Raw genomic sequence first — 13,009 nt, forward strand, 5'->3', positions numbered from 1 at the left:
TCAGACCGATAATGGACAATAGTAAAATCCCTGTAGCTAGTCAGACTATGATGAGTTTATTCTCTCAAATGCCACCAAGCCAAACAAATTAGATTAGAAACTCTCAGTACACTGAAGCTTAACTCATGAAGAAATGATTACATAACTAAGCACTTTTGGGAATAAACAGACAGTAAGGGCCCATTTTCAGAGGACGCAGTGCGGGGGACCTTCAGCGACTAAGACTTCTGTGAAACACCTAAAGACTCATTTTAACTATCTTTGCTTAGTAGGAGCAATCTAAAAATTGTAACTGTAGTCCAACAATGTGAATGCTTAGAAGTTACAACCATAAAATTATGACAACTACGTTATGCATGTGTAAATGCTCATAGCTTTGGGGATGTGTTGCTTACCTTTGCTCTCTGGTTCTGGAACCAGACTTGGACCACACGAACACTAAGTCCAGTCTCTGCAGCCAGGGTCTCTCTTACCTGTAAATCACAGCATAATTACATTTTATTGTTATTATTGTTGGTGTCATTGTTATTATTATTATTATTATTATTATTAGTAGTAGTAGTAGTAGTAGTAGTAGTAGTAGTAGTATTAATACTATTAGTATTCCTACTTTTTTATTATAACAAATACATAAAAAAACCAACATGCTTCCATTAAACAAACTCTTCTAGGCTGTAACTGTGTAATGCATTAACCAGTTTTCTGGCAGTGCAGGCATATGCTAGTTTTTATTAGCTTTAAATTCTACTACCCTCAGTGTCAGTGTCACCCTTGATAGAGGACAAATTTAGACACACCAGCTCAGAAGTATAAATACAACACACACATATATATACACAACAACATCATCTATTACAGTGGACTCTACAGGGTTTCAACCCTCAAGCGTCGATGCAGGATTTGACAAAACCCTATTTTTTTTAAAAAAGAAAAGAAAATGACTTACATCTAGACAAAACGTTGCTTGGAAATAAGATCATTTTCATGACAAAATAAGTAAGGTTTTGTGCTTAAAAATATTAATTTTCTTTGTATATATGTGTTAATAAGTTTAATGAATTCTCAACTGTTAATTCATTCAACTCCTCATTTTAAATTTGGGTTGTTAAAGCTAGAGAAACTAATTTTTAAGTTTCAATGTTAAAATAATTTTAAATATTTGCTTGGCTGGTTGTCTTGGGGCCTTTTCCTTCATATGTAAACTACTACTTTTATTAAGAACATAATACAGTTTTTCTACTATGACTAAGAAATAGACTTGAGGTGACTGCTGTTAAGCATTGATGCTATATAAATGAAATGATACTGAATTCAAATGTAATGTAAGAATTGAAATGCAATGTAATTGTAGTACTTGATATGTGCTTTTTCACTAAAATATACCAGTATACAATTATAATATACTCTATACCTCTACTCACCTTTCTGCAGGGTTTGGAAGAAACCTCAAAAGAGGCCTTAAAGGCTCTCTGCTGCGGGGTGGTCAGGATGGTACGTGGGCGTTTGGGCCTTAGAGGTTCTTTGCTGTCATCGCTGCATTTCCTGACTAATAGGATTTTTTCTGATTTCACATCCGAATCCTCATCTTCACTCTTGTCTGTAACCAGACACAAATAATTTCATTAATCCCTTTGTTTAATTGTTGCTGCATTTTGACTTGAGTTCAGTTTTTTGCATTGCATGGGAATTTTCCGTTTGTAGATAAAGTCATCGATTAGATAGGTTCTTTTTGATTCAGTTCTTTTCTTTAATAATCTGTTATAAAATAATACCTGAGTCTGTGATGTCTGGACTGAGTGTATTGAACAGGGTCCTCTCTCTCTCATAGTCAGTCTTGCACAGCAGCTGACCTTCTTTCAGTACAAATTCATCTCCTTTACACAGTTGGTGCTGGCAGACACAGCAGCAGAAGCAGCTGAGATGGTAAACACTGTCCAGAGCTCGCATAACAAACTCTGTGGGCGCTATCTTTCCAAGACAGTTGCTGCATTCCACAGCAAACAACCTGAGCACAAGTGGAAACAAGAAAAGTGTTATTGATGCAGCATTTTTAGGGAAAATTGTGTTTGACATAATTTTCCCTTGCAATTGAATCATTCTAGCAGTTATGTTTGTCCTCCAACAGAGTACAGAGGAGGAGTAATGAGATTGCTGCTGTTAATCCACTTATCAGTCACATAACACAAAAGCTACCAAGATGAATCTAATAAAAGTTGTTTTGCCTTCTGACCATAATTCCAAACATTTAGCTCCTCAAATTAAAATTCAGGCGAAAAATTATTTGTCACACTGAAAAACCTGCTAATTTCACCGATTATTTTCATTTGAATAGGTTTACAAACTGGCGTATTCAAACAACAGTTTTCAACAGTATTTAAACAGAAGAGGCTTCTTTACAATGTCTTTTTCTACAGTTTTCTCACCATCCCATTACCACTGAAGTGTAAAGTTATTTATCAATTTACCGCATCTCTGGGGCTTTTAAACCACAAAACACTAAGTTTGACAGATAATTTTCGGTAAATTGTTACTTTAATTAAGGTACCAAAGTAACACCTAGGTTAAAAATACTGAATCTAGTTTTGGTGTTACTTTTGGCCACGGCTGACTTTTGTCACAGGAAGCGTCGCTTACCTTTGATTCCACTGAATCACAACCATGTCTAAATTTCATGGGTGTGTTCATGTCCTGTTAACAATAACTGGAGCTTGCCAATCTTAGAGGCCAGTAGTTTTTTTTTTTTTCTTTTGGTTGTTTCTCTATGAGCCTCTGGTCTAATGAAAAACTGATTAGACCAGAGGAGACTAGTGTGCTATACAAGTTGCTGCTGGATCTGGTATCACTGCTCTGAGAGACAGTCTTTGTACAATGACAATAAAGGGCTAGTCTATTCTACAGGGTGGGCCATTTATATGGATACAGCGTAATAAAATGGGAATGGTTGGTGATATTAAAGTCCTGTTTGTGGCACATTAGTATATGTGAGGGGGCAAACTCCTCAAGATGGGTGGTGACCATGGTGGCCATTTAGAAGTCGGCCATCTTGGATACAACTTTTGTTTTTTCAATAGGAAGAGGGCCATGTGACACATCAAACTTATTGGTAATGTCACAAGAAGAACAATGGTGTGCTTGGTTTCAACGTAACTTTATTCTTTCATGAGTTATTTACAAGTTTCTCTTTGTTCACAGCCATTGACATGTCGAAGAGGTTAACACGTGAGGAGCGGATCGAAATTGTGTTGATATCTGTTGAACGCAGTAACCGGCAGATTTCAATGCAAGACACCCTACGAGACCACCCATCTCCCATGCTACAGTTAGCAAACTGCTTGCTAAGTTTCGTGAAACTGGTTCAGTGTTGGATTTGCCAAAATGTGGACGCAAGAAAACTGTCACTAATGAAGAAACATCAGTGGCTGTCCTAGCTTCATTCAGCAAGAGCCCACAGCGTAGCACTCGCTGCATGTCACTGGAGAGTGGCATTAGTTGAACATCCCTTCGGCAGATATTAGCTACTCACAAATGGCACCCTTACAAACTCCAGCTACTGCAGCATCTCAACGAGGATGACCCAGATCGGCGCACAGAATTTGCAGAATGGGCAAAACAAAAATTGGAACAGGACCCTTAGTTCATGCAGAAGATTTTGTTCAGTGATGAGGCAAACTTTTATGTGAATGGTGAAGTTAACAAACAAAACCACCGCTATTGGTCTGACACTAACCCACATTAGATGGATCCCTCCAAGACTGTTGGAACAACAAAAGTGATGGTTTGGTGTGGTATATGGGGTACAACGATAGTGGGTCCATTCTTCATCAATGGAAACCTCAAGGCCACTGGATATTTGAAATTGCTACACGATGATGCGTTTCCCTCTTTATGCACTGAAGCTGGAACGTTCCCTGAGTTTTTCCAGCAAGATGGTGCACCACCACATTATGGGTGCCAGGTCTGAGCATTCCTAGATGAACAGTTTCCTGGAAAGTGGATTGATCATCGTGGGCCAGTTGAATGGCCCCCAAGGTCTCCTGATCTGACCCCCTTGGACTTTTTTTCTTTGGGGTCATCTGAAGGCAATTGTCTATGGTGTGAAGATACGAGATGTGCAGCACCTGAAACTACGGATACTGGATGCCTGTGCTGGCATTTCTCCTGTAGTGTTGCTATCAGTGTGTGAAGAGTGGGAGAAGAGGGTTGTATTGACAATACAACACAATTGGCAGCACATTGAACACATTTTATAAGTGGTCAGAAACTTGCAAATAACTCATGAAAGAATAAAGTTTTGTTGAAACCAAGCACACCATTGTTTTTCTTGTGACATTACCAATAAGTTTGATGTGTCACATGGCCCTCTTCCTATTGAAAAAACAAAAGTTGTATCCAAGATGGCCGACTTCTAAATGGCCACCATGGTCACCATCCATCTTGAGGAGTTTTCCCCCTCACATATACTAATGTGCCACAAACAGGACTTTAATATCACCAACCATTCCCATTTTATTACGCTGTATCCATATAAATGGCCCACCCTGTAGTTACCATTGGTATCTTTGTGGTAACAGCACATGAGCTTCTGTGTAGATACGTTTTTGTAATTTATCATGGTAAATGGACTGGTTCTTATACAACTTGCCTCATTCACCCGTGTCTGTGTATATGTGTGTGTTACGTGTGTGTGTGTGTGTGTGTGTGTGTGTGTGGGTGGGTGGGTGGGGGGTGAGGGGGCATGCAAGAACTGAATCTTGGAAAAGAGTTAAAGAGTGGGAGAGGAGGAAAGAGGTAGCATTAGGCAGGTACACAAGAGTCTTTGGACAGCTGCACTGTTCCTTTCTAATGACACTATCCTTCTCTGTTCAATAGTTTTTTCTCCCATTCCCCGTATCTCATTGATCTTCTCTTTCAACCTTTGTCTTACCATCTGTCAATTCAGAAAGTGAGAAGAATATTTGCCATAAAGGCCCTTTAAAAAAAGATGGACAGAGTATAAGTATAGTGTATAAGACATTGCCAAGTAAAATTAACAAATAAAATTACACCACAATCACTGTTTACCTTACAAAATAAAACAGCTTGAGATGGCTGTTGTGAACTGGTGGCAGATGAATTTTAAGTTGCATTTTTTTTATTTTTAGTGATATGACTATGCTGCTAGTAATTAACATGAGATTCTGTCAAATATGACTATTGCTTCAACTGCAATTTGTTAGAAATACCTTTTTTGATAGTTTCTTTTTACATTAATTGTAATGTATGCTCATAATAGAGTTGTGTAACAGAACCACGACAGACCCAATGAAGAGTTCATGGTTTTCAGCATTTCTTTATTTAACACTTTTATTCTCCTGGTTGCTGTACACCCACAGCCGGCTGCAGCTCGGCTGCTCACAGTCCGACACATATCAACATCAACGGCTTTTTATGCCGGCGAGGCGTGATTGCAGATGCCATGCAGTTGCATCCATCTCCCCTGCAATGACACCGCAGACCACGGACTGCGGAATTTGATACACTCCTCATTAAATGGATATAAGCATTAACCCCATGGTGTGAAGGGATAACTAAGAGGGATAGAAAGAGCTGAATGTTGAAGGTAAATTGCTGCACGCTTACAGAACACACTATCAGACACTAAGGGCTGCATGCCCTTGAGTGTATGATAACAGGGTGCTCATTTTCATGCATGAAAATAAAACATCCCTGGTAACAACTGTAAGGTAAGGAGGGGTTTTTCATACAGGACAAGATCCTTGCTGGAAGTTAATGACTGTTGCCATGTGATGTGGAAGGACCCCGAGGAGAACAAATCAAGGAGCGCTAAGTCTAAACCATGGCATCTCCCCATCAATAGCCAATCAAAATTATTTCCGGTTGTCATGTGTCTAATATATACTTTGAATTATGAACCGTACTTCACTTCTCCATGTGCAGACTGCCTGACATTGAGGAGTCCACAGCTGTGCAAGCCAAATCTTTAACTGCCTGATAACTGATAGATTGTCTCCTGAACTTCTCTCAGCAAAAAAAGAACACAACACCTTGATTCACTGAGTTATCAATAGTGTGAGCAGTTATACAACTCACTAAGAATGTTTGCCATTCGGTTAACAGATCAATTTGCATAAGTAAAAGGAAATTAAAATTCAGTTCAATTCAATTATTTTTATATAGCGCCAAATCACAACAACAGTCGCCTCAAAGTGCTTTATATTATAAGGTAGACCCTATAATAATACATACAGAGAAAAAAACCAACAATCATATGGCCCCCTTTGAGCAAGCACTTTGTGACAGTGGGAATGAAAAACTCCCTTTTAACAGGAAGAAACCTCTGGCAGAACCAGGCTCAGTTAGAGGCGGCCATCTGCTGCGACTGGTTGGGGTGAGAGACCACAGCTTCTCTGCAACTTTTAAAAAAAAAACTTTTCAAGCTTGCATAGACTGCAACAGTTTAAATCCTTGTTTACACCTAAATGTGTAATTTTCACAACCTTTTGTTTTTCAGTTGTTGTGGGATTTCATATATGCTATAAACAAAGTGTACTAAAGTAAAATAAAAGCCTGGAAAATAATGTGTGGAAAATACAGTGTAAGAAGAGTTGGTTAGATTAGTCTACACCCCTAATAGTTTAGAATGACAGGGAAATATTATTTATTCTTTCCTCTGAAATACCCCAAAGATACTCATTACATTTAAAAAATTACATTATATACTGTTTTGCCTTGCCAAGTATCATCAGGAATCAGTAAGTATTTTTAGGCACTCGAAAAATAAGTCCCATGCTGTGTAATACAGTGCAATGTGTCTTCTTTGAAAGGCAGAGTGAAAACGTCTTTCTCTTTGCAAGCTTTTAGTTAGATCTAGATGTAGGTAAAAGCAAAGGGTTCGTTTTTTTATTTCAAAACACTTTGAGTCTGTGTCATATATGGAATATAAAAATTATTTTTAATGTTTAAGATCCATATTGTGAGAATCACACATTTACTTTTGTTTAATATTATACAGAAATCCACTACTCCTACTCCCTTTTTTCACCGACAGCTCCACTGATAGCTGAGATCATTACCATCCTAAAAACATGTTGAAGTGAGTTTCTAGAGCATCTCTGAGGCTTTACTATGAATTTTTGAGCTTTCGCTGAACAAACAGCAAATCCATTCTCTGAATACTGATTTTATTTTCCCTGCCTCCTTCATAGACATCTTTTGATTACTCAGGCTAATTAAAAGTCCATCAAGCTGCCACCCAAAGCCACCACCCACTCATCCACCCAACCTCCTCTTTTAGGTCACCCAGCTCCATGAAGAGGGAGAACAAACAAGACAATAGTGAAGGAACACACACAGCTTGTTTTTACTGCTTCATTCTTTTTCCTCTCCTCTTATCCTCTTTAATCCTGTACCTCTTTATGCTTATTAAGCTGCTGGAAGCATAGGGCACAGGTCCAATGGGTTAAAGCTTCACCAAAGAGTTGACTCTAGCACTGAAAGGCCAAAAAGAACTGAAGAGGACTTTGCGTGATTGCACTGTTGAAAAATCTAATGGTAGTTTTCTATGTTTATAATTCCATCTATCTATCTATCTATCTATCTATATGTATATATGTATACACACACACACACACACACACACACACACACACACACAAATTTCCATTTGAAGACAGTACAACCTAGAATGAAAGCAGGTTTGAATGTCCAGTCATCTTTTTTCTTTAAACCTGTCCTGTCCAGCAGTTTTAGCAAGCAGAATCGTAGTCTGAATGCCTTCTTGTGCGAAACAAGAGAAGCGCTGTAGACTTTCTATGGGCTCTTCCTATTAGTCTTTTTACTTGTTTTTATTTTATTTTATTATTCACATTATTATCTGAGTCAGTATTATGCCAGAGCTGACAGTGGGTTAGGGCCAGGTTGGTGAAAGATGGAAGGAAGAGGAATAGAAAAAGAAATGGAACAGAACCCTAAACTGACTCTGGTAGAGGACCCCACCCTAGACAGGGTGTAAAAAGCAGTGGTGTAGGAAGACCCGCCTCATCCCTTCCCTACTTGACAGTGTTCAAGGTCAACTGTTTTGTGCATGTGTTGTATGTGAGTGTATGAGATGTAAATGAGTATGACTGTGTGAAAACTAGAGTGGTAATAAAAATTGAAGGGACAGATGCGACATGAGAATATTATTGCTGGCCTCTCCCTGAAAACCCTCAATGTCTAAGGTGCAGGTAAAATTGAGAGCCAGATAGCAACAAAGAGGCGACTGGAACTACCTCAACAACCTCACCCACCAACCTCTGGATAACACAACTGCCCCCAAGCCCTAAATAATAAAGTCATTATAGCTCAAGCCCTAAATAATAAAGTCATTATAGCTCATGTGTCATGCGCTGTAATTACTTTATTATTTATTATTTGTTTCATTAACATAAAAGTAACTAGAACTTAAACCAATCTCCAACCTGAAGTCACATCCCCCCAGGAAAACTAAAGGAAGAGGAGAAAGGGAAGTAAAATCTGAAAGGAAACTGTAACGTCTACCACCCACTCCGTGATATAACACACTATTTAGACACCCTCTCGAACGGAAGTAACACGATATCCTCCTCTCACATCCACACACGGTGTGCACACTGCTTTGAAAGGCCCAACAGCTTTGTTTGCTCTCCTCCTTTCCCCCTTTATACGCTGTGCCCACGATTATGAGGAGAAACACCTGCTGTCAGAGGGAGGACAAATCCAACAGAAAAAGGGGAGCGAGAGAAAACCACACACATACAGCACCATTGCTGTAACAGTTGTCAGAGGGAAGCGGGGCGGGTATCGGGATGCTTAAGACCAGGAGGTAGACAACTGTACGCGGAAGGAGAGATTTCTTACACCCCACTGCAGGGTAAGGAAAAGCAAATCCAGAACCAACACCAGCAGCAACCGCAATCCCCAGTCTGGCTCAACAAGTTCCAACAAGCCCCATCTAAATGTCCGGTCATCTTGATGTTACACTGCACTCACACAAAGGTTTTTCTGCTTTAACACCGTGGCTTGTCATTAATAAAACATACTTGTGTTGCTGTAGCAGAAAGAAGAGGTAATTCCATGACACAAATCAGTACATATTTAAAACACACTTTACCTGAAACACTGCTTTTTGTGTTGTATACGTGTCTTTTGTCTCTTTCTAATGTGACAGCGATGACATATTGGGCTGTTAAATGGGCACAAGCTGTATTAAAAACTAACTCATCTCTCTTGTGAGGAGTTTCTTGCAAAGTTCTGCAGTGTTTTTCACAAGGGTTCAAACCTCAATGCCTCTGCTTTTTTCCCTGAGGTCAGGTTTGTCTGTTGATCTTTGGATTCTGGCAGAAGACATGGGATGGGAGTAAAAGGCCCCTCAAGGAGCTTTCCTATGCACTTTAAATGATGAACTAAAATCATATCCTCGCTTGAATCCCCGCCCTATAAGTGTTTCCAAGTCACTGCTCTCAATGGAAAAAGACTACTCAACATAACTCACAAAACCCAGCTGGCAACTCCTACTGTCTCAGGCAACCACACAGAACAAATATGCCTCTATCTATTTGTTGCACCACTCACTCCTCTCGTCCTCGGTCATTCATGGCTAAGAGAGAATAATCCCAGCACTAAATGGAGAAAATTTTTTTATTTCTGGTTGGAGCACTCACTGTCATCAATTCTGTTTGAAACCTGATCTGCTGGATCTAGCTTCAGTTCCCGTGTACCTTGTTTAAATGAAGCATTTTAAAAAAGCCCTGTCTCTCTTTCTCTTCCTCCTCACAGAATCAACTATCAATTTGCTATCAACCTTTATCCTAGTGGACCTTTGCCCACTTGCAATTTATACAGTTTATCCAAACCGGAAAGAGAAGATATGGAAAAATACATAACAGACTCACTGACTAACATTCTTGATGTCTTCCAGGCACTTGTCAATGACCTTGTTTTTGCCTGCTTGAATTACATCATGATTTTCTCTAAAACTGCCTTACATGACATGATGGCTGTGGCTCAGGTGGTAGAGCAGATCAGCTACTGACTGGAAGGTTGGTGGTTTGATCCTTAGCTTCCTCCAGTCTGTATGCCAAATATCCTTGGGAAAGATACTAACCCCAAGTTAGCTCCGTCGGAGCATGAATGAGTGTGTGTGAATGTTGCTTAGATTGCACTTGAGTATAGAAGGAAGTGCTTGTATGAATGGGTGAATGAGGCATGTTGTATACAGCGCTTGGAGTACTCCGGGAGAGTAGAGAGTAGAAAAGCGCTATCAGTCCATTTACCTTGTGTTTGCTTGTCTTATAGTCAAGCATCTCAGTGATCACTGATGCCAACTTGTAGATCAGGTGCTTGGTTTCAGTGATGATCGCAGTAGAGATTGTTAACAGTGCTGTAGTCACATCTTGTAGAAGACCTTCAGATGATATGGTGACCTTCAGAGTGGACAATGGTGCTTTAAGAGGAGCAGACAGGCCCAAAGAAAATCCCATAGAGAGATGATGTGACAGTAAGTCAGCCTGCTAGCAGTGTGCTGCTCCTGTCTGGAAGACGCCTCAATACAACAGGCAAGACCACCCAGCTGCAGGATACCCCCTCCAGCAACACAACAAATAGTGGGAATCGCCACCATTTGGTTTTAGAACTGAAGAAGTTTCTCGGATGAGAGGTGAAACATCTTCAAGAAACTTAAAGAAGTCCAGTCACTTTTCTTTCCAAGCTTCATAGATTATCATGACCTGGACGACTGAGAAGTTACACAGACATATTGCCTTGCACTTTGAGAGGAACACCCTTCAATTGGTGCGGGAGTATGAAAGGGAATCAAACACATTTGCAGATTATAGAAACCACCTCCGCTTTACCCTAAGATGCGGACATAGAACAGAGTTGATTTTATGGAGAGCACAAAATCAACTTCTAAAGATATCTAAGAATAAATCTCATCCATTTCACTATAGATGCACTCCAAAATAAGATCAACCAGACTCTGCAGGAACCTAAAAACACTCCTAGCTTCACCTATTTTAAAAGCAGTTTCTACATTTGTGGACAAAGCTTAATTGGCCCGGCACATTAATGGAATAGAAAGACAACTTTGGAAATTCCATACATTGCAAACAAAAACTTATCATTCTGAGTCTATATAAATTAAATTAACACAACCTGAACTAGATCAAATCAGGATGAGGTTTCAGCTACCCTTTCCAGTACAAAAATCCCTCAGTCTAACCTCACAACACAAGAAATGATGGCTGTCACTTCCCTGAGCAAAGAACAAAACATAACCATATTACCAGCTAACAAGGGGAGGTGCACTGTTTTTCTAAATTCACACAAAAATTACAACACTTCCCAGTAACAACACTACCTATGAACCCTTAAGATGAGACCCCACAAGCAAATACAAAGAGAAAGACATCAGCTGCCTTCAAAAAAGGAAAAGGACAAAGCCATTGACTGTACCCAGGAAACACTATACCCTGTATATATGGATTTCTAGAGCCACAAAGAAGGAGTCCCACTCAGACCCATTCTTAGCCACATACATTTCCAGGCACTTTGCCACCATCCTAGCTCCCCTTGTGGGGAACACACTCCATCACATCAAAACTCTACCGACTTCACCAACAAGGTCTAGAAACTTACACTGGATCCAGATAAAAAATATAATGTCCTTGGATGTGGTCTCACTTTACTTGCATACCTACAACTGAGGCAGTCGAGACTGTAAGAAAACGACTAGAGCAAGACAGAGAACAACCTTCGAAAACAGGACCAGTTTTACTCAGATTTGCACACTGTCAGACCTCTACCTTACAACATATTTTAAATACAATGAGGGTTTCTACAGACAAAAACATGCATGTAGCCAACCTTTACATGGAGGAAGCGGAAAATAAACATCTTGGCTCTTTTAAAGAGACAGCACTTAGCCAATGGTACAGATACATAGATGACACCTGGGTCAAAAACAAAATCCAAGAAGAAGAAGCCTTGACTGTTCGCATTAACTCTGTGGAGAGAAGCATACAGTATAGTTCACCAGGGAAGATATAAAGGATAATAGTTTGCCATTTTGCGACTGTGCATTGAGGAAAACATTGAAGTTTACTGGAAGCCCCCCCACACAGACCAGCACCTCCTCTTTGACTCCACCACCCCCTGGAACACAAACTTGGAGTAATCAGGACCCCACAACACAGGCAGAAAATGTTCCCTCTTAGCCAGAAGGGGGGGGGAAAGGAACACACATTTAATGAAAGCTCTTAAAACATGTGATTATCTCAATTGGGCTTTCATCAGATCAATAAAGATGAATAGAAAATAAGGTCAGACACAAACAGAACAACATTGCCATCCCTTGTTTAGCAGTTAAACTCAGGAGAATTTTCTTAAAGCATGACATCCCTGTGCACTTCCGACCCAGTGACAGCCTCAGACAAAAATTGGTTCATCCCAAGGACAAAACTCCCAAACACAAGCTAAACAACATAGTGTCTGCTTTGAAGTGCAGCCAGTAGTGGTCAGACCTCTACTTTGCAAAAGCCAATGAGCCACTCTATAAATACAGTCACCTCGACAGGACATGACTCAGCTGTCCATGTGCATCTAAACAATAAAACTCAATTTTTCAAGGATGCCAATGTTCAGATTTTGGACAGAAAAGACAGATGGTTTGAAAGAGGAGTAAAATAAGCCATTTATGGCCACTGTGAATGCCCATTTTTGAACAGAGGGGGTGGCTTACGATAACAACTGTCTGCCACTACAATGCAATTTTGAGATCTTTTCCCAGCCACCCTAATGTCCTCTCACATCTTGCGTCAAGGGCATATGATAGGGTGAGGCAAGGCAGTGGTTTCACTTCAAACCTCTGCTGATAATGCCCCACACCCCTTTTCACACCTATGCTCATGTGATGAGGCACATGATCAATAGTGGGTCAACAATCCTCTCAAGGGACAGTCCCCACTTGGGTTTATTATAATGCTCTATTAAA

At 40.0% G+C, this 13,009-nt stretch overlaps 1 protein-coding gene across 3 annotated transcripts in view; it reads right to left on the reverse strand.

Moving 5' to 3' along the window:
• Positions 1 to 13,009, reverse strand: part of LOC100697396 (LIM/homeobox protein LMX-1.2) — a 32,270-nt gene that overhangs the window by 15,481 nt on the left and 3,780 nt on the right. For all 3 annotated transcript variants that reach the window (XM_025909237.1, XM_005449444.3, XM_025909238.1), the window contains exons 3-5: positions 1,773 to 2,005; positions 1,422 to 1,597; positions 396 to 473 (exon numbers count right to left, since the gene is read on the reverse strand). In XM_025909237.1, coding sequence (XP_025765022.1) covers positions 396 to 473; positions 1,422 to 1,597; positions 1,773 to 2,005 — 487 coding nt within the window. The remainder of the gene's footprint in view (positions 1 to 395; positions 474 to 1,421; positions 1,598 to 1,772; positions 2,006 to 13,009) is intronic.

The sequence above is a fragment of the Oreochromis niloticus genome, linkage group LG7 (genome assembly GCF_001858045.2).
Source record: "Oreochromis niloticus isolate F11D_XX linkage group LG7, O_niloticus_UMD_NMBU, whole genome shotgun sequence".
Classification (NCBI taxonomy): domain Eukaryota; kingdom Metazoa; phylum Chordata; class Actinopteri; order Cichliformes; family Cichlidae; genus Oreochromis; species Oreochromis niloticus.